The sequence below is a fragment of the Lepidothrix coronata genome, unplaced genomic scaffold (assembly GCF_001604755.1).
Source record: "Lepidothrix coronata isolate B3197 unplaced genomic scaffold, Lepidothrix_coronata-1.0 Scaffold184, whole genome shotgun sequence".
In the NCBI taxonomy this organism is placed as follows: Eukaryota; Metazoa; Chordata; class Aves; order Passeriformes; family Pipridae; genus Lepidothrix; species Lepidothrix coronata.
The window spans coordinates 777,099-799,168 of NW_016690364.1; the positions used below are offsets into that span (position 1 = coordinate 777,099).

At 42.2% G+C, this 22,070-nt stretch overlaps 1 protein-coding gene across 2 annotated transcripts; it reads left to right on the top strand.

The window, feature by feature from the left end:
* Positions 1–352: 352 nt before the first annotated feature.
* TMEM45A (transmembrane protein 45A) lies at positions 353–21,344 on the top strand. 2 transcript variants are annotated; one of them, XM_017830893.1, is made up of 6 exons: positions 353–442; positions 12,037–12,246; positions 14,428–14,640; positions 15,131–15,315; positions 17,463–17,608; positions 19,105–21,344. In XM_017830893.1, exons 2-6 carry the CDS (start codon positions 12,057–12,059, stop codon positions 19,196–19,198), a joined length of 828 nt encoding a protein of 275 aa, XP_017686382.1. In that variant the 5' UTR covers positions 353–442; positions 12,037–12,056; the 3' UTR covers positions 19,199–21,344. The 2 variants fall into 2 exon arrangements, with proteins under 2 accessions (XP_017686382.1, XP_017686383.1); XM_017830894.1 differs by lacking the exon at positions 19,105–21,344 and adding an exon at positions 16,553–16,614 and having other exon boundaries at positions 17,463–17,546.
* The last annotated feature ends 726 nt before the right edge of the window (positions 21,345–22,070 follow it).

Below are 22,070 nucleotides of genomic sequence, written 5' to 3' on the forward strand. Positions count from 1 at the left end.
AGGGTTTGTATGTCAGAAAATCTCTCTACTTTTCCTACTTCTCCTACGTTTCCTCTCCTGCCTGGGCTAGCGCGGGCCACTGCCCCGGGCCAGCCCCGCGCCAGCCCTACCCGCTCCCGACCGCTTTTCCTGGAAAGCGGGGCATGATGGGGGGGTGGGCAGCGCAGGATCCCGCGGAAGCCTCGCTTTTCCCGAGCCCCTTTTATTTGGCTCTGCTCTGGGTCCTTCCCGGCCGGGCGGGGAGGAAACCGCCCGCCCCCCGCGGGGCCGCCAGGGGAACATCTGGGCGGCCGCGCCGCAAACATCTGGAGCGGCCGCGGCGCATCTCCCGCCGGCCGCAGCTGGAGGGTCCCGGCGCCGAGGGGCTGCCCGGGCCGGCAGCGAAACCCCAGGGAGGAGGGGGCGCGGGAAAGCGGAGGAAGGGGCTGTTGGGGCGGCACAGGTAAGGGCAGCCCGGCGCTCCGTGTCCCCGGCTGCGGGAAGGGCCAGGGGGAAAGGCAGGACGGGCGGCGGCGGGGCAGGGCTGGGGGGTGTCGGTTGTTCCCCGGTGAAAGGACAACTACTCGATGTTTGCCTTAACTCGGTCCGCGGGGGGCACTCCTGAGGTAAAGAGCGCGGACGGGACTTTTCAATCAGCCGTCGCTTTCGCGAGGGTTGCTGGTGTTAAAATGCGAGCGTGGCCCTTGCAGGCATCCGGAGTATTTTACCCCATGAGCAAGAGGTTTTGCAGCCGAGGTTCTGTGTCGTTGAACAAAGGGGAGATGAAGTGCTCGGTTTAGTTTTAAGTTTCTTGCGTGATTTTTTTTCTCTCCCTTCCTCTTGGATGTTTCAAATGGAGATGTACATCCAAACTTGAATTTCCAGGCAAAATCAAGAGAATTTAAATGTAACCATGACTACTTATTGTATGAGAGAAACCCTAAGATTATCTTGGCCTCTTTATTCTATTTCAAAACAGAATAACCCTCAGAAAAACACTTTCCATCCCCTCATATTTTCCATTTTGTTTCAATTTTCCAGCAATAAATCATATTCTACTCTCCTAATAACAGTTAAGACTTGATATGGTATCAAAAAATAATCATCTTTTTGATAAGGGACTTTCTGAAGAGTTTAGGAACTGAAGTACTTAAGACCAAAGTATTTATGCTTCTTCCATTTTAAACTTGAGTACTTGAAAATTACTATGCATTTACATATTTAGGACTTGTGATTTCTCCGGTATATATAACACTGTTTGCATCACCTTATATTGCTGTTTCTGTAGACCTCTTTAGATTATGGCATGTGTTGTATTGTAAGTCACTGTAACTACTTTGTAAAAGGAATATATTAAATATCCATTTTAGATGCAAATTTGTCATGAACTCTGGAGTTACCTTTCAGAATTTTGCTCAGATGTCTTTTGCTGCTTTTCAGGGTTGCCTATGATGCTTATGTGGCTTTTCCTGTATTTTTCTCTTTACAAATGGAGCTGGGCAAACCAAACAGATTTCTCTCAGTTGTGGAGAGTGTGGGTAGAACTAACTGCTGGAGAAGAAAACTCAAATGAACCTTGAGGAGTGGCTGGAATAATTATGCCTGTGTTTAGGCAAACTGCTGTTTACTCTTTTCTTGCACACAAATCTGCCTGGAAAGATCATTTTAGTCAGTACTGCAAATGGCCAGTGCAGCAGCACAAAAATGGGCCCCTTGTTTTCAGTTTAAAGACATACATGAATCAAGATTTCTCAGTGTCAAAACTCCTGTCAGCTGACTCCTGCTCTGTTTCTTAGATGTGACCAAAGATGCCCACGCAACTTGAAGTTGGCAGTAGTAGTAATTTTGATCGTCTCTTTTAAGCTCCTAAACTCAGGAATTACAAATAATTCAACACTGGTTTTGAAATATCTTAGTTTTAAGCGGGGTGCCACTCTACTGTGGCTGTCCAGTCCTATCATGCAGCATGAGCCAGACCTTTGGTCGTGGCACTGCTTTTTGCTCCAGGAAGTAAAGAGAAGAGTATCACCTCTTCTAATCCATTTGTGCCTAAATTAGGCCTGCTACAACAATGCTATCCAAGCAAAAATTCCTAAAACTTCTGCTCCACATGACCTTGCGCTTGAGACATTTCTAAGATACACGGTGTAGTGTCTGTAACACCAGTGGGTTTGGGAGGGGATACAGCCCCTTGCTGCATCTGCTGGTCTGATTGAATTTCAAAGCTCTTACTCCATAGCATTTGTCTTGCTCCCTCTGTTAATTATGTTTTCGGAGGGGTTGCAGGAACTGAAGCTGCTGCTGCTGTAACCTTGCATCATGGAAGACTTCAGCTTCTGCTAGTGTTGGATTAGCAGGAGCTGATTCCAACTTAGTATGAGGTGATCCCATGAAAAGGAGCTACACCTGTTTCTCGGATGCATTTTGTTTCTTCTGGCTGGGCTAAGTCAGCCAGCCATTTCTCCCAGCTAGTATCAGTGTTACAGATTGCCTTGCCAATGCTTCCATTTATTCATTAGTGTTTCTCTTTTTATTTTTTTTTCCTGATCTACACAGCTTTCTGCTGTAGATAATGTGTTTCCCTCAACCTATATTTGGTAGAGGCAGTGCATTTGTTCACCCTTGGGCAGTAATGTCAGGCCCCCTGATCTTGACAGAAAAGGCTGCAGAAAAACTTCAACGTGCGAAAGCAAGTTGGCCAAGGCAAAGCTTTAGGTGCAAATTGCACCTACTCTGTTGCATGGCTTTGTGGAAATTACTGACAAGAAAGCTTTTTATATTTTTTTTTCTTCTTATCACAGCACAATTTTGCAAGCCCCAAGCACTCATATAATTTGTTAGAGCATCCAAATCCACGAGATTTAAACATTTATTTTCAGTCACTTTGTTTGCCCTGAGGCTCATACTACTTAACTGTACTCCACAGACAGACAGGATGGTTGAAGGTTATGAATCAGTTAATGGAATAACTTCAGAAAGCAAAGATTCAAGAACAAGCAGCTGGATCTCAGCAGGAGGAGACAGCAAAATGCAGCATAGAGTCCCACTGCAAGAAATATTCAGGACACATATGCCCCTGGTTTCCAGTCTTCTCCCTTGCAGGGGACAGGAGAAGCGAAGTTCAGGTCTTTCAAGTGTTATCTGCTTGTTACCCAAGTATGAGCTGTTATGAGCATCCAATTGGCTAATGGAGCCTATCTGTAGTTTTTCAGTAAGAAAAATGAGTCCTTCCTATTAACAGCATCAAAGACTTATTAATGCTCTTGTGTTTGTTGAGATGAGCTCCCTTCCCGTTTTTGTTGACTTGAGGCTGTCCTTAAGATGAAAGCTTAGTAATATGCAAAGCACAGTCTGACACTTCTGCTTACCTTATTTTGTTAGTGTTTGGTGATTCTTTAAAACAAGAATCTTCTCTGTAATATTCCAGTTTCTCATTCAAAGGCTTTAGTCACTGCGATATCTGGTACATAATGAAGAGAAATCTTAATGCCTTTTCTCCACAGTCACTGGCACTTACATTAGGAGAACAACCCATGAAACCAAAGAATTATAAATTATATTGAGGTTGGCAAGCCTTGTCCTTTATTCCTGAAGACCTATCCTGCTCTAAGCAAAGCATTAATCACGTTTTTCTTTTATATCTGGCTTCCTTGCTGGTGAAAAACACCATTAAGACCACTCAAACATTAAGTTTTCTCCGTAGACTCTCCCTCTTTTTTTTGGGTGCCATCTTCTTGTCTTCAAGAAGTATTTGGAAACATAAATAGCAATTGATTTGGAAACATAAATAGCAATTGCAGCAACTTCTTACAGTCTGTAAAGAGTTCTGTAGGTGTCAAATGTAGAATCTTTCACAGCCTAAGTGGTCATTAGGATTTATTACAAATATTTTCCATAGTCTAGTGGTCCTGTCAGCTTTGCTGTCTTATGCAATCATTCCACTGAAACCTCAGTTGTATTGTTAAAATGCTGTAGGAGGAGGTCTATAAAAGGGACGCCAACAGAAACCAAACCATGTTTTATTTCATTTCCTCTCCAGAGCAGGGCTTTGATGTCTAAATCATCAGTTTTTGCTGATGATTATCAAACATCAGTTTTATCAAACTTTTGCTCTCTTGACATTTTCCGAGTCTAGGAAGCCTCTCCTCTGCTAGGAAGCAGAGAACATGTAAGTGAACACAACTGGAATGACAAAGAGGAGCCAGGGATTACACCCTATAAAAGTAGGGTTTGTGGTGTATCCATGGAGCAGTCTTCCTAATGGCAGTGTGACCTGTGCTTTACCATGGAACCTCAGGAATATCTAGGGTTCTGCAGAGGTTGTTCATTGAAGTGACTCCGACTGTTTTAAAGATGATAAGTGATCCTCTCTCACTACTCTGCCCTGGTGAGGCCACATCTGCAGTGCCACATCTGTGTCCAGTTCTGGGCTCTGCAGATTAAGAAAGACAAGGAACTTGTCTGGACCCTACTGAAGAGGGTCCAGCAGAGGGCTACAGTGAAGATTAGTAAACTGAAGCATCTTTCTTATGAGGAAAAGATGAGGGAGTTGGGCCTGTATAGCCTGGAGAAGAGACAACTGAAAAGTGATCCCATCAATATGTACAAATATCCTAAGGGCCAGTGTCAAGAGGATGAGGCCAGACTCTTTTCAGCGGTGCCCAGCAACAGGACAAGGGACAATGGACACAAAATGAAACACAGGAAGTTCCATATGAATATGAGAAAACTTCTTCACTGTGCAGGTGGCAGAGCACAGGAACAGGCTGCCCAAAGAGGTTGTGGTGTCCCCTTCTCTGTAGGTATTCAAAACTTGCCTAGACATGATCCTGTGTAACATGCTCTAGGGGAACCTGCTTTAACAGGGGGCTTAGACTAGATGACCTCCAGAGGTCTCTTTCAACCCTAAGCATTCTGTGGTTTCATGATTTTGTGATTCTCTGACAAAAGGAATTGACTTTAGAAAAAGAGCAGGTATAGGAATTTAACCAGCTGGCACAATTTAGGTTAAAATCAGGAAGCGCTAAGATCTTCAGCTAAACCCAATGCTCGTAGACTGGAAAGGGGAGACAGTCTCAGATGTTAGTGAAGAGCTCCCACAGCACTGCAGTGGGATGTCACAGCATGTCATTCCTCATGACGTCTGTCCAGCAGTGCTCTGCCACTGCCACACACAATCAAAGACTAGTTTGAGTCTATTAGGTTGGGAGGAGCCCTGCACCTCACTTGGAGGACTGTAGTGACCCTCTGTGGGGAAGGAAACTGCCCCTCTGAATGGGGGACAGATGGAAGGTCACCCCATAGGAGGCACCCCACTGTGGGCAGGGAAATGACTGTGGTGGCTGAAGCCAAACATACTCCCACAGGAGGTAGCACTGTCATACCTGCAATAGTTTACTCACATACCCATACTATTTTATCCTTTATTTCAGGCAGTGCTAGGAAATACCAGGGTTTATGGCCAATAAAGGAACTATGAAACTTCCATGGGAAAAAATGACTCTTTTATGTATCCCATGCAATTACAAGATTTATTTTTTGTGTGTCTGTGTTTTTTGAACTTGTGGTGATCTGAATAAAAGACTCCAATTTGGCAGTCCTGAAGACCAAAAATTTCATATCCACAGACTAGCAGCTGCTCAGATATCAAGAGCCAATGGTAAGATTATTATGTAGTGTTTTTGTCCCTGGATAACCCCTAGAGATAGCCTGCTCAGCTATGGGAGCAGGAACAGAATGAGCAGATGCACAGAGAATGGGGAAGAAAGCCAGAAAACTGAGGGTCACAAGAGATGAAAAACATAGTGAGGAGCACTCAGAAGGCTGACAAGGACAAGTATCTGGGAAGGAAGAGTCTCTGACAGATACAAGACACTGAAAAGAATAGAGTAGTTCAAGCTGTGGGCCCAAACTTGTCACTGTGAGAGATTGTATCTTGGAGTCCACCCTTTCTAAGGTCAGCAAATGGATTTCTGGTCATTACCTCTTTGGGATTTTTGGTTTTCATCCCTGTCTTCTAGGCCTGAAGATTCTATCAAGGGTTGAATTCTTCTCTTACAGGCTTCAGAGACACCTATTCATGACATTTTTTTTGACTGAAAATCTTTATCTCCCACATCCTTAAGCCAAAAATATCAAGGCTGTACTGTCATTTTTTAGCATTTCAAGAAGTCTTGTGTCCTGCTTTCATTAGTATATACAATACTTTGTTCCACTTTAATTCTAAAGGAGCTACAGGTGCCAGCTGAGTATTTCCTTAACACTAGAGCAGTGATCTCATCTGTAAACACGGGGCTGTAATTGCTGAAATGCTTTTAGTTATGGTATGAAATCAGTACTGCATTTAGTGAACAAGGGAGTTACAGCAGACAGTTTTTCAGATCCCCATGGCTGTCTGTGATGTTTACAATATAATGGCTGCAGGATAAAAGTCACTTGTCTCTTGAATAGGTATTTAACTGCAAGTAGGAAACTTTGGTACTGAATTAAGCTTGTCTGTGATTTTCTTTTTCTTAGATGCATTTCAGCTTTGCTGGTTTCCATTTTTTGGTACAAGCTGTATGATCACAGCTTGTGCACTGATTAGAAAATGCCTACAGATGTTTTTCCTGCTCTTATCTGGGTGCATCATTCTCACTGATATCACAATCCATTCCTGTGGCTGATATGGATAAATAAACATTTCATATCACATATTATAAACTCCCAATCACAGTTTCCTAATCTAGCATATGGAAGAAAAAATTGCTAATGTTTAATCTTTGGGTTTAACTTTTGTTGTTAGATGGTTCTGTAGCAGAAATGAGAGCATTGCAGCAGAGTGAATTTGTGGCTTCATAACTTGTGTCATTTCTGGAAAAAGATCCACATTTCAGTTTGATAGTCCTGGGTAACATCCCCTAGGGCTTGATAGACACAGGAAATTGCCAGGCATACTCCTGTAGCAGGAAAATGTGCAGGGAAAGGAAGCTGCCTGCTGCAGGGCAAGTTCTGGATCAGCTTGTGTCCCCTTACAGGTTGTGCTGCCTAAACCCCTGGCTGTTCTTTAAAGGGAAAAGGGGATAAAAGGGAAATTAATCTAGTTCTTCCAGAAGCAATTGAGAAGCCTTCTGAGTAACCAGGTGGTATATTTAGTTTCTCCGTACCACTCGCAAGTCTTGCCTTAGTCTGCACAAGAGTGGTCTTAAGAGATCAGGAATCAAACTGGCAAATGTTATGAAACATCCCTCCCAAAAAAGTCAGAAGATGTTTAAATCAACCATCTAAGTCTATTTCTTGCCAGCCTTTCATGGTTCTGATAGTGTGAGGTAATTTTCAGGCTAAAAAGGCAGCTCTTAATACCCACGAAAATGCACACCTTTTCTTGAATGCTCACTTGGAAACTGCCTTTGCTCATTCCCTTTTTGCCGGTGGAATCCCATGTTGCCTTCTGACCTCAAGGAGTAGCCTGAACAGATGGATGAATATGCCAGGTAAAAAAGCATTACAGCTACATTGGGAATTTGTATGAAATTGTCAGCAGCCTGTATTGGCTTGGCAAATTTGGGTGTAAAAACACTTTTGCAATACCATGCAGCTTTCAAATCACTGGGAAAGCCTGAATCACGCAGAGCTGTGTGTGATTATTGCAAGAAAAACTACGCTTGGAGTTCTCACACGAAAAAAACCCATCTCATATTCACAGGTAGCTGTAAAATATTCTTGCTCTTTATTCCAGTCAGCTGCAGAAACATTGTCTAGTACTTAAAATTTATAAACTACCTCAACAATTGAGTTTCTTGCCATAATTGTGCCTAATTACTTTTTCTCCAGTTTCCCTGTGACCACGGGCCCCTAAGCAGAGGTTCTGGGAAGGGATCCTGGGTGAGGCTGGTTGGGGCAATTCAAGCCCTTGAACTCTGACAGCAGCCTCCTTTCCTGGCATGCCCCACACTCTCCTGAGAGCAGGGTTTCAAGGGGTACTTTCTGTGAAAAGCCTGAATCAGGCTGGAACAAATGCCTTGTGTGGTTCCTGGGCATGCTCCCTGGAGTTGCAGCCCTGCTGGTTGGCAGAGGGGGAGCTTCCCCCAGCTAGACTCCAAAATTTGTTTTACCAGAGTCCAAACTTTGCTGATGCCCTGGCTGCTGCGACCCCATGGCCGCTTGTTGGTAGTGATGGAAGGGTCCTGAGTGGTGAGACTTGAGGGTGGAGACAGGAGAAGCCTGCAGGGATCCTGGGGGTGCACACAGCAGATAACAGTGATGATTTCATCAGCAGTGGTCAGGGAGTCTGTGTACTTTAGATGGAAAGCCAAACCCTGCTATCCAATGTGGGGGCTGTGGCCGGGTGATGCCAGCTGCCTGCATGCCTTTTGTAGGCATCAGTACCCTTGGCTTTGACTGGCAGGGATAGGAACAGGATTTGGACAGGGCTGAGATTGGGGAAGCAGGTCACCAGCTGCAGGGATGCATGTGACACTTAGTATGCCTGAGTGGCTTTGGGACCAAGCCTCATGGCACCCAGCTGTGGGGCAATCTCGGGAATTTTTTTGGTCTCTCAATGTCCTCCTCTTCTTTCACCTCCCATTGCACCTCTACCTCCCACCTCTCAGATTAACCTCCTGATCCCACAGTGATCCTTCTGCTGAGACATTTCTGCTTAACCCCACCATGCTGAACCTCTCAGTGTCATACTAAGCCTCCAAATCATGCAATATCCCCCAGCTTACTTGCAGGCAAAACTCAGTCACGTCAACACTGGGTGGTGGCAGGTGACTTCTAGACTCACCAAAATAAACTCTTGGGCCTGAAAAGAGAAAATTCATGAATTGGGAAATATAATTGATTTGAGGCAACCTCGGTCATTAAGTTTTCAAGTTTATTAAGGATTTAAAGTGTAAGTTGTATAACTCCTTTCTGAAACCAACTGTGTTAAGATGCAGCGTTCCAAAGGTCTGACAGAACAGCTGGCTGGCAGATCTGATGTGTGTCCTTTCTAGAGAAATCCTACAAATAACCCCCAACATCTTTCAATGAACTCAAACTGAAGTTTACAGTTTCTAAAGCTAATGATATGTGATTGTATGGCTTATAGCAAAAATCAACATTTCTGGTTCTGTTTTGTTTATATTGGATGTGCAGCAACAGTAGTTGCTGTATCAATCTGTTCCTTTTCATCTTTTCCCTTATTTTGAAAGGCAAAAAATAGTTTAAAAAGAATATCTTGATAGTTTATCCAGATTAAGTGCAGGAAAATCCTCCATTGATTAAAGCTCCAGGTAACCCAGGTGTGAATTTACTGATTGAGAATTACTTTTGAAGCTTTGTATACGGTGCACTACAAATGACATCAACACACTATTTTTCATTTCACTCTTACTGCAGCTGTACTCTCCTAGAGGGAAGCTTTTCATAGGTTTAATTTACATTTTTAATCCAGTATCTTGCTTTGATATGGGGTACAGAGTAAATTGTTCCATTCTGAGTGCTCTGTACCTGTGGTGAATAATAAAATCTCTAATGAATAAAATCTTTCTAATGAATGGTGTTTGGTGAAAGCAGACATATAGTGAGGAAAGGCCACTCTCCACTCCTCCTCTCTTCCTTTCATTCAAAGAAGAGAAAAAACCAATGTGTCTGAAAAGATAGCAATGTCTTTCAGCACATTTTAAAAGAACCAGATTTGAAAAGCAAAAGAAGTACTTTAAAGGTTAAAGCAAAGTTTAGGCTCCTATCTAAAACTGTTGGTACTGCCCTTTATTGAGGCAAACAATGGTGCAGTGAGTACTGGCAGTGATGTGTGAGCTGGTCAGACTCTTTGAACTAAAGATGTCCCAAAATGAAGTACCTCTTCTTTGAGATAGCAGGGGCTGGGTCTAACCTATGGGTCTGAGCCCCCGACCTCACCACTGAGAGCCCAACTCTGCTGTAGGCTGCTACAGAGTGAGCAGTGCTTTCCCCAGCTGCAAATAAAACACACAGGTCTCAACTCAGAGGAACTTTAAGAGTGGTAGGGGAGGCAGAGGAGGCAGAGAAAGGCTCTGCAAACCCTTGGCTGCCATCTCCTTTTCCTGCCCTGCCCAGCCCTCCCTGGGCTGGGATCAGAGATGCTCAGCTTACACGCAGGATGATTTGGCACCACTAACGTGCTCAACCCCAGGGGGGTTCAGAGCTTAATTCAGCATTTTGTGTGTGGAGGTGGGGGTGGTCACCATCACCCTGGTTCCTGGGGTCCTGTGCTGAGAGCTGCCTACTGGGTCTGCTGCCACTTGCTCCTCCTCATGGCCTCTGCTGCTCTGACCTGAGGGGTTGGCTGGATGCCCAGTGAGCCAAAATCCCCCACAACAGCTCTGGGCATGGCATCTTTGCTTTTCTTCTTGATAGGAGACAAGTGACATGCTGAATCCCTTCCCCATACAGCAGGAATCCCAAATGGGAGTCCTTTATGTTTCATTCCTAAACATATTCCTCATGTCCCCTTTGGCTGTCCCACAACTGGCAGGTGCTGCTTTCCTGAGCTCAGGGCATGCTCTCCTTCCAGGCTTCCATACACAGATGCCAACACTGGAAATATCCATGAGGCAACCAGTATCACGGTTCTCTTTATGTGTACTTGTCCAGTGCTTCCCTAGAAATCAGATAAGCAGAGTTTTATCCAGGGAAAATTTTAAAGCTCACCTCTCTCCCTCTGAAGCCCTTACAGTGGGAGAGATCATCTCTGGAAGAGGAGGGGACAGTCAGGGGGCACAGGACCCTCTTCAGCATTCCTGTTTAAATCACAGCCTGCCTCATGCTATCCTTGTTTTTTTTTCTTCTCCTTTGTGGCTATATAGGTCACCTCTCCTCATGCAGTTCAAATAGTCTTATGGCAGCTCCAGGACCTGGACATGTGGAAAAGTTTCTCTTCCTAAAGAAATGAAAATAAAATTAATGCTTTCAGTGGAATTTAGCCTCCAGAAATAGGGGAGGGCTCATGCTACGTGACTAGACAGCATTACGTGAACCAGATGCAAGTACTCCATGGCCCACAAGCCACAGTTTAAAACTTCTTATGCAGAGCTGACCATAGGAAATACTTACGAAAAAGAAAAATATACCAGAGCCTCCATGTTCCATTCTTAACCAGATGTCTCCAGTGCAGTGTGGCGTTTAAATTTTTAGGTCAGCAACAGTAATAACAGGAAGTACAGACAGGCAATCCTTCTAAAGTGGTTGTTCTTGATTGTTACCCATGCAAAGATTTAGTGTGCCTTCAGGCCATGATGCACAACAACATATTTTGTAATAACTTAAAGAAAAATTGCCATTTAATGTTAGAAGAATAATTTTAATTTTAATTAATAAATTATTTTAATAATTTTAATTAAGAAATTATTTGTTCAACTATCCTAAAAGTTGGGATGAGGACCAGAATTACTAGTTTTTATTAATGGCACTTCTTTTAAAGGACCATATAATCCTGACCAACTAATAACCTTACCATTCAGTGCACTTTATGTACTCAATAATATGTATCCAGTTGTGGGTACATAATTTGCCTATCAAATATTCATAATTACTTGATGTTTGTAAATCAAAACGAGACAACTAGATTGAAATACAAAATACAATTTACTAGTTAATAGATACCAATCAGAAGTGCACACAATTCATTTTTTCTTCAGTCAGGTATTGTCTTGGTTTCCCTTTGTGGAGGAAGAAAAACATAAAACCTTCTCTAAGGATGAAAGAATCAAATAGTGAATATTTGTGTTCTCTCCTTCGCTAGTACAACTTCAACAGCAAGACATGGTGTGCTATGGCTTTTTCTACGCTTAACTTGCCGACTGCCAGCTCTGCACTTCAGGTCAGCTGCTCTGCAGTTGGGTCTCTGCTGCAAAGCTATGAAACTGGGGAGACTGGCTGGCTGGGTGTTTTGAACAGCCAGGGAAGATAAGTACACACATTTATTTTTAAATAAAGTGTGAATAATTCATTCAGTGACACTTTTTTGATCTACGCAAGGAGATACTTTAAAATTATAACCCACGGAATTCTCCCACTATTCCCATAATTGGTGTGCATTTGTTCCTCCTTCAGGTGTTGCCTAGCAGAAAACCATGGGCAATTTCAAAGGCCATGCCCTCCCTGGAAGCTTTTTTCTTCTTTTTGGCTTATGGTGGTCCGTGAAGTATCCACTGAAGTACGCCTGTCGAAAAAACAAGAACGCTTGCTACCTTGGCTCCAGGGCAGGATTTCAGCGCCTGGAGTTTGTTGAGGGGATCATCAAAGCCGTCTTTGCCCTCATTGGTAAGTAAGGAGGACTCAGGGCAGACAACAAAGAAGTTGTGCTTTTTAACACTTTTTTCTTTAAATTTTGTTCTCTGATAAAACAGATCTCATTGCGTTTTGTTATTTTGTCCTTTAACCACTGCGGAGTGGTGGGGCTGCTGCTATTAATAACACAATTATGTCTTTAACATAGTTTCCATCCCTGGTGCTCTTATGGAGCTTCTTCGAGGCCTCCTGACTGCTTCACAGGTGGTCCATCTCAGTGTTCATATGCTGTTCACTACTTCAGGGAGGGAGATAAGATATTTAGGCAAGGGGCTCTCACATGCAGACTGGGAGCACCAGACTGTGAGGATGTGGCTTTTCTATTTTGAATCCAGTCATCTCAGATGGTGACTCAGTGTCCAATGAGTTATCGATAAATTATGTAAATTATGCAGATGATTTTTCATTAATGTCATTCAAAAGTGAAAACATTCACAAAGAAAGATGGAGCTCCAGATTTTATTGCTGCAGGAGCGTGGCAATGAGGTGTGGTGTGTGTGTGGGGGAACTGTTTCTCCTTCTGTTTTGTCCAGGCCTGGGTACAAACCCACAGGGATGGTTGTAAGAGCTGTGCAGCTGACTGGAAGTGCCTAGTTCTTCTTCACATTCCAGCAGGCTGTATGCTAGCAATTTACTTTTAGAGAGTAAGTAAGTTAAACAACAGGGGACCTGGGGAGCTCAGCACCTATGGCTGTCAAGTTGAAAAATATATTTAAATATTTTTAGACTTTTATATTCTATTTATCTACTCTTCTTTAGATGCTTAGAGTTGCCTGGTATCTAATCAAGATGCAGACTGTGACAAAATCTTGTTCTTGCTTTTCCTTCTCCTCTGGGAGTTGAATCAGTTAAGATACATAAGTGCTGAAGGGATGTTGTGTCTACAGTATAAATTTTGATTTGCCTTAAAAATTGATTAAAAAATCTGAATACTAGCATTCATTTTGAGGTGGGAGTGTGGACATCTTTTCTACAAATCTCCCAGTCTGTGTCTAGAGGTAGTTGGGCAGCTAAAACATTCATCTAGTAGTTTTATTTTCTCTCTGAAACAAAAAGCTATTAATTTAACATATGGTAATTTCACCTCTAATAAAAAATGTGGACAAGAACACATGTCAAAGATAAACAGTAAAGGCAGCAGAGGGAGTAAAACCTGCTGTTGCCATGTTAGGAAAACTTGAAATAAAGGTGGAAATACACTGCATTTGCTCTGCAGCATATCTGCCTATACAGCAGGATGCTGGCCCATGCTTTATAAACAACATAACTAGCTTTAATGTTTGAAAAACATAACAAATTTTAAATCCTTTGTAAACTTTGTGGATCATATAAAGGATCTAAAAGCAGCTTTCCACTTGCTGGAGTACTGCAGCTGGTTAGCAAAACACCGAGGGGCCGAGGTAAGGGAGAGAGAGAGTGAAGCAGTGACTCAAATATTAACTCAGTGTACATTATCATGGGACCTTTAATAACCGTGCATGGTGGAGGGGTTTCCCTTTATGGCTTTAGAGGAAAAATCCCTTTTGAATTAAGTGTCTGAACTCTGTCATCCTGCATGTGGCAGGGCACTGATACGGTAATCTTCCTTTTGGAGACTTTAGCATGTGTTGTATTTGAACCACTGGGAAAGACAGCTGAAAAATTCAGCTAGAGGACCTCTACAATAGCAATTGTTTAAAAGAAGAAAAAGCAGCACAGAATAGTTGTTTTCATTTTGACTGCTGGAAACTGCAAGATGCAAATAGTTCCACCAGGAGCAGAGCTGAAGTCTGGTTTCCTCTGACTTTCTCCCCTCCAGATTATGTGATGCTTAATATATTGTTGAGCTCACTCTGTTGTTTTTCCCTTAGCAAAGCAGCTTATTTCATCTCTCCTCCATCCACTGCCTATTTTCTTGAAAATTAATATACAATTAGTATCTTTGATGCCTCTGTGCATTTTCACCTGAATTGGGACAACACGTTAAAATTTTATTGGGAATGGCTGAACTGGGCAGAAGGGAGCAAAACATAGCAATCACCCAGAACAACCAGACTAACCCCAAAATTTAGTGGCATTATGCTGTATGAGGATACATTGTTTGTATAAAGACTTATCATCAGTCTATATCTTAAGCACCAGCACAAATGGTCGTATTTCTCGTTTCATGCACAGGAATGGTGGCTGAGCAGTTTGTTCCTGATGGACCTCATCTGAAGTTGTATAACTATGAGAAAAAGCACTGGGATCACTTGATGAACTGGCAACATGCCACCATGTACCTCTTCTATGGCATTTCGGGGTTGGTTGACATTGTGGCACATGGGACCAATGCACTGCCAGCAGCCATGGACAGGATGATGCTTTCCTTAGCAGTCTTTATTGAAGGTCAGTTTACCTCTCCCTTCAGAGATGGGCATGAATCTTGTGGATGGGTATTGGTCTTTGGTCTGGGAATCTCAAAACCACCTTAGAGAATAAGCCTACAGGAGCTGGGTGTATAACTCCCTGAAACACTTAAAAGAGATCAAAATAGGTCAATCTTGGCCCTCCTTAGACTGCTGAGGGTTTGTCTGCACTGCAGCCCAGATCACGATCACACACTGTAAAGGTGTATCTGTGCTTTCCTAACTGGCTCAGACAGTAACAGAAATGTTTTGAAAATAGCAGTACAAGCGTGTTTCAGGTAAGTGCTCAATAGCTCAGGCACGTGCTTCAGTGTGTGTACTGGCATGGTGCACAACTTGTTAGCTAAAGCAATGTGAGTGAAGGTGATACTGGCATAAAAGAGATGCCAAAGTTTCACTGTTTTCTAAAAGCAAATGCAGGGAGATTACAAGGGAAGAAAAGATCTTAAACTGATCACAATTTATTCCAGGTTTTCTCTTCTGCTACCATCTTCACGGGAGAGCCATGCTGGATGTTCATGTTCATCAGTTACTGCTATTTGCTATCTTTGGAGCTGCTGCCTGCATATTTTTGGAAGTTTTCTTCCGTGGCAGTATTGTGCTAGAAATGCTCCGTACAAGCCTCTGCATATTACAAGGCAGCTGGTTCTGGCAGGTAGGTCACTTTTCTGCCTTAGGAATTTCTTCCTCACCAAAATTAGTCGTTTAACCCTTTGCAGATGTTTCACAGGTAATATATATGCCTTATAAACACAGACCTCAAAAGACTTATAACACAATGCAGTCTTAATGTTCCTTTAAAGAGATAAAAGTATTTCTCATATCCATTTTACAGAAGAAGAAGAAGCCCTTTTACTTCTAGTGCCTTTTATTTGAATCAATAAAAAAGCTAAAGTGATTTTCTTGAGCACTCCCCTACTACGGTCATTAACATGATGTAGTTATCTCTGATCCCTTTAACATCCTGTTCCAGATTGGTCAGCCAAATGGCAGTGATTTTAGAGCATGGAAATACATGCTGTTCTTTACAAAGAGAGTCTCCACTGTCAGCTGCTGGAGCAGTGAGTAGATGCCCAGGAGTACTGAACAGGTGAGGCAAAGGCCTCCTTGACGTTGCCTGGCTCAAAAGCTCCCGACCCATGTTAAGACATTGGGGGATAGAAAGCCTCCAGTTTTTCTGGTGCTCTGGGAACTGAGCAGAAAAAATAACAGCCAAAACTTTGATATTTCAGGGATGTGGCTCCTGAAAGGACTCTTCAAAATGTAGCTTCCATGCCCTCACTTCCTTGTGATTCTATTCAACTAATACATATCGACCCTTTCTTTGCTGTAAGAACAAGAGAGAGATTCAATGAATTGCTGAGACAATTTTTTCTTGTAACAATGTTCTTGTAACAAAGAAATAAGAGCACTAGTGATGATGTGTGTTTCATCTTATAGTGGAGAACTGAGGTCACTCCAACGGTTTTTCTTTCCAGCATGTCTAGACTGGCTTCCCCTTTTTATATGCTGGCCAGACATGATGAATAAAAACGTTTGCTGTTCCTTAGGAGAACTGGACATTCAGCACCAAATCAAATATTTAAATGCTTGCTCTGGCAAGAAGACAGACCTTTGAGTAGGTTGTATTTTTCTATAAGTGAACTCAAGAATGTAGTGCTGCAGCACTTGCTGTTTTATTTCTTGTTTGTAAACTTTTCTTTGGTGATTTAAGAAGCTTTGCATAAGAGGAATAGATGCAACCATTTATTCTTTGTTGTCTGCCTAGTGTAATTTTAGAACAGATTATTTCTTTAGCTCTAGAGACAATGGGGGTTTTGTTTCAAAGTAAAAAAACTGAAGAACTAAAAATACAAGAGATTTAAGTGTGGCTTTTTTCACACCCACATCAGACTTCAACCATCTGTGTGACTGAAAACCACACACTGGCTGCAGCATGGGATATTTGTAAAAGGTAAAGGGACTTTCTTTCTGCATCATCAACACCCTCATTCATTGAATTCTCTTCATGGAAATGCAAAATCCACTCCCCTCCTCCTTCCTCTCCTCCTCCCAGCTTCTAAATTCTCAACTAAACTGCTGAGTGATGACTTTGAAGAGTATTAGGCAGTACAGAGGACTGGTGCTTGTGCTGCAGACCACTGTGTAGCCATAGAATTAATAGTTTCCCCATCTTATTCACAAATCGGAATTTGATCTTTCCCAGGTCTGAATGAAAAAATCAGCTATGTATTTCACACAGAAATACAAGAACTTATAGTCTTGGATGAGGAAGCTCCATTTTTATGTAATTTCAAACCTGACTTTTTCCCTGGATAGCCCAGAAGGAATAGACTTGTGGCTCGCCTTTATTTATTCGTTCATTATTCATCTTCTCGACCACGTAACACATTCCCAGATACTGTTGGGAAGAACTGAATCAGTGCAAGTGGCTGGGCAGGTTTTCTGGTTGGTGAGGTGCTTGCAGTTCAGAGCACACATAGCTGAGCACCAGCCCCTCTCCTTACAGTACATAATTGTGATTTCTGCAGGGGTGGGTCGTTGGGCAGGGTCCTTAATTTTCTGGGCAAGAGCAGTGGGTCTCTGGGACTGGCTCTGCATCTTCAAAGAACTGTGTAAAGTGATCCATTGCATCTGAGAGTGACTGAGAGTGATTAAAAAACTCTTTTTAATAATAAACACAGAAATAAGCAGCACTATAAGAAAATTAAATATCTGCCTTGTGATGGGTAGCATAAAGCATGATATGGCATAGGATACACATCAAATCACATGTGCTAAATATCTTTTATTTTATTACAGATTGGCTTTGTGCTTTATCCTCCAAATGGGAGCCCAGAGTGGAATCAGACAGATCATACTAATATGATGTTCTTGACCATGTGCTATTGCTGGCATTATGCCTTTGCTTTTCTTATTCTTGCAGTGAATTACACAATTGTCAGCTGGTAAGTTACTTGGAACACTAAAACTTTGGTGACCTGTCTATTTAGTCTAGCAGGAGCTTTATTTTAGAAGAGTTTTACTGACAAATCAAAAGGTTTCTATACAGAAATTAATTGTCTTGCAAGATAAAATAAAAATAGATATTACTAATCAATGAAAACCACATGAATCATTGCTTCAGAAGAAAGGAGGAAAACATTCCTATGCTCTGACAGCATAATACTTCTCACATAAAATGAGCTCTAACAGTCTTTCACATTTGTAAGTGCTTATAAAGTTAGAAGTAGGAGAGACTTCTTTTTCCTGCAGCATCTTTTCTCTCGGTGCTCATCTCTACTAATTTCAAATGGCTTAGTCAGCAGGCTTCATGACTTAACTTTGAAGATTTTTATATATGATTCCTTGCTAAAAATTTCCTGTGATCAGACCTGATTTCTTTTCACTAGCCAGTTTCAACCCCTAATGTCTAAAGTTAGCCCTTTTCCTTGCCACCCAACTGCAGTGTTAATTTGGCTGTAAAAATGGGCCTGATTCTGCCATGAGGTCATCAGAAAGTGGGATAACCTTCTGCCCACAGGACCTTACCAAGCCTTTGCCTGCACTGTCCTAAACGTGCTTCTCACCCCTTACTTTTACCCCTACCATCCTAATAACCCTGTTTAGTCATGCTTTGGCCATATGTAGGTCTTGCAGAGTTGCTTTGCACTGAGGTGCCAGTTCTTTTTGGATCTCTGTCCGAAAGGCACTGACAGTCAAGGCTGAGTAACTGGTTTGCTGTGTAAAGAATGGCAGTTGTTGAGAAAGTGGCAGCAATCCTACATCCCTTCTGATGCTGGGAACAGTGGCTGCTGCAGCACCAGGCGAGGCCTCAGATGAGATTGGTCACGCTGAGCAGAGTTCCCCTCCAAGGGTAGGTTAGCCAGACTCACTCTTTCTCACAGCTTTATAGTACTCTGCTGAGTGAACACAGCTACTGGTCTTGTGCCTGCACAGCACCGAACTTTCTAGATGGTACACTGAGGTTTGCTTAAGGTGCTCTTAGGTGCATAGGAACAAGCTCTTACCAGCAGTACAGTCAGGTGGTATCATTAAAGACAACACTTACTAATCATAGAATGAGTTGGAAGAGACCTTAAAGATCATGTAGTTCAAACTCCCCTGCCATGGGCAGGAACACCTTGCACTAGACCAGGTTGCTCAAAGCCCAATCCAACCTGGCCTTGAATGCCATGTAAATGCTTGCATTGTACAGTAGTCACTTGCACCAGCATAAAGGTGTCTACAACCAAGGCCTGTGGTTAAATTCTGCCCGGATTCTGCTTGAAGTCACTGTTTCCTCTTTAGGATGTCTTCCACCGTGGACCACTACAAATCTTTATAAATTAATCATCCTAACTCGCTAATGAGATGCAAGAGTCAAACACGTTTTTGTCACGTAAAAATGGTCAGATGAGCCTTTGTGTTATTATTGACAACTTTTTTTTGTTGTTGTTTCCAGGGCAGTTCGTTCAAAGGTTAAACGGTCCCAGTCCATGGAAATGGGTTTACTGAAAACATGTGAACGAGATCATGAGTCAGAAGATGAAATTTAGTATGAATATGACTTGACTACCTTACTCGCTCAACTATTAGGCTGATAACCTTGTTTTTACATTTTTTTGCCATCTTATTCATTCATTACTACAACTTGCTATGCAATTATCATTCCCCTATGATGTCTACATCTACACAGTTACACCTTTGTTTTTGGAGGGTAAGCTTGGTATCAATTTGCAGTGGTTGCACTAGTACCTTGCTTATTACATGCTTCAAAGAAAATCCAACTGATATTAGACTGACTTGGAGTGTATGAGGTGGCACAATGAAGTCTGCATGTTGCCTTATTAAAAGCTAAGCAAAATGTTTTACAGTCGCCACTGAACACACTTTTAAGTTTCCATAATGAGGGTGTTCAAATATGCATGTTTATTGCCCTGCAAGTAACTGTGCATAAATAACTGTGCAGACCTGGAAAGCAGTAGAACAAGATAAAAACTCCAGAATCTTTCATTTGCCTTATGTCTCTGCTTGGGGTTTTATGTTAAACAGAAAGAACTTCTCACTGCGAACCCATTCACGGTTCCTTGAAGAATGTGTAATGTGTTCACTCCTACAGAGACACTACCAAGATCAGTAGGAGGACCAAAGAGGTGTGTGATGATCAAAAGCCACTGCAGTTGTTCATTCTTATGCCTAGACAGTCCTGTCTTTTTGCTATCATTTGACTTTGTAAGGCAGTGGAAGTGACTCTGTCTTCCCTTGGCTTCTGGAGCAACTTCTTTTTTTTCCAGAAAGGCTGAGAGATGTTCAGTCAGGCAGCAGCTGAAGGAAACTTTCTTTCCCAAAGTTATTTCCTTTCTTTTGGTGAAGTTTGGTGGTTTTCTGCAGGATTCAGAGCAGACATGTGACCCAGAACCTGGGTCGGGAGTGGATAATGCTGATCTGTGGGCAGGATAAGATGGTTTTGCATCCTTTTCCCTGTGTCACCCCTGCAGTCACCAGGCAGCCTGCACAGTGCTGCACAGTGAGCTGAGGGGGAAGGGGAGGCAGATGTTCCTTTCACAAAAGCTTCATGCCCAACTATCCACAGCAGCAAGTGAATTAAAAAATAATACTAGTTTTAATTGCATTAATTTTCTCCATTAAAACTGAATCTCGATCTAGCGAAAAGCAGGGTGTTCTTCCCAGCACTCCATGTCGCTTGGAATGCACTCCAACTTCAAGAAAAGAGAAATAACTGGCACGTGGTAGAAGACATCAGAAAATGATGTACAAAAGCACACTGCCCCTAAGGGGCACACTTTCAAAGCATCACTCTGACTCTAAATATGTCTTTTGAATGACTGGCATGGGCAACTTGTGGCACAACTCTGTTTTCCAGAGGACTGACGTGGGATGCGTGCTGGTGGCCATTTTACATATCCATCAGCAGTAAGGTGGCCATGGTAAGGTGGTCGTGCCAGAAAACAGCCTCTCCCCTTCACAACTCCTTCTAAAAAATTTTATTTTGTGATTTTTTTCAGACACATGCTAGTGCAGGACAACAAATTCTGTTCAAATAGTGCCAGTTTGTCAGGTTTGGTGCTGCAAATGGGTGTTTCTTCTGTTATTCAAATATTTCCACGTGCTCTTAAGGGAATGCAGAGCTGGACTGTGGTAGATGAATGAGAGTTGTAGGATCCGGTCCCTCTGCTTTGTTAAGTTTTTCTCTTCTCTTTGCGTTAGAGAAGGTGGCATTGAATTATTAAACTTGAAGAAATGCAAGGGAAAACAGATACTGAAGTCTCAAAGAAACAGTAGGCTCGTGAATTTAATTTATAATACTTAGAGTACACGCAGAGTGAGTGTCGTAGGGGGGTTTTGTGCCTGATGTATTTATGGTGCCACAAAGTAAAGAAACACCCTATTTCAGGGTGGCTTTTTGCTACATAGGACACCCGACCCATTCTTCTCAATCTATGTTCAAAAGAGATTCCCAGGAACAGTGTGGGAGCTATTACAATGAAAAAGGTACAGCCTCCATCATTTCATTAGCAACAGATATTGTTTGAGTTGAATGAGGGGAGGGAAGTTTAACAAGTTTACAAACACCACTCAGAAAAAGGTAGCTGCTCTCAAGAAAATTTAAATTATTTTTGAATATTAGAGCCTTTGAAAAACTATATGGTAGTTTTTAGTAGACAAGATGCACCTGTAATTTTATTTAAATAAAGTTGATTTATTCATGTAAGATGTTTGTCATGTTTTCAGGGGAAAAAATATAACCATTTATGGCACAGGATGGGGTGGGATATACAGGTTACTCAACCCACCCAGACATTTGAACAAGTTTCACCTGAATTCAAGAAATGTAAATACTGCCTTGTCATTAGAAACTGTGATATTTGTTCTATATTCTGTAAATAAATACTTTTTTCCTTGTAACTAAACATAGCTTGAACTAAGAGCAAATATGACAGCAAGGAATTTAAATCCTACAGGTTCATCACCCTTAAAACTGAGGCACTTGGAAACTTCAGTGTATCTGGTACCTTAATGCCCTCCTGCTATGTGTTTCAGTTCTTCTGAACTACAGCAGTTGGGGTGGGAGTTACTGGTACACAAATTGGTGGAAGAAAACAGAAGAATTTTTTATCCAAAAAGCCCTTTAGCATATACAGTAGTTGAAGCAAGCCTGACTCCCAAGGACTGTGCAAAAACGGCACATCTGTTAAAAGGGAGAAAGACAACTGGAAAACTGCTGGAAAATTTGTCCTTGTAATCTATTCTAGGTACAATATGTGCCTGCTCAAAATATGTGGGAGTAAAAAGCCTAATATTTGTCAAGTAAGTCATAACTTGTCCTCAGATGACTTTTTAGAACAGTAATTTCTATCTCTTTGCTAGGTATTTTTTGCAGTTCATGGATTTCTATATTTGATACAC

Coding starts and splice junctions, on each gene's coding strand:
- TMEM45A (XM_017830893.1), top strand. CDS start 12,057: ATGGGCAATTTCAAAGGCCATGCCCTCCCTGGAAGCTTTTTTCTTCTT. Junction 12,247..14,427: donor AGCCGTCTTTGCCCTCATTG/GTAAGTAAGGAG, acceptor TTTCATGCACAG/GAATGGTGGCTGAGCAGTTT. Junction 14,641..15,130: donor CTTAGCAGTCTTTATTGAAG/GTCAGTTTACCT, acceptor AATTTATTCCAG/GTTTTCTCTTCTGCTACCAT.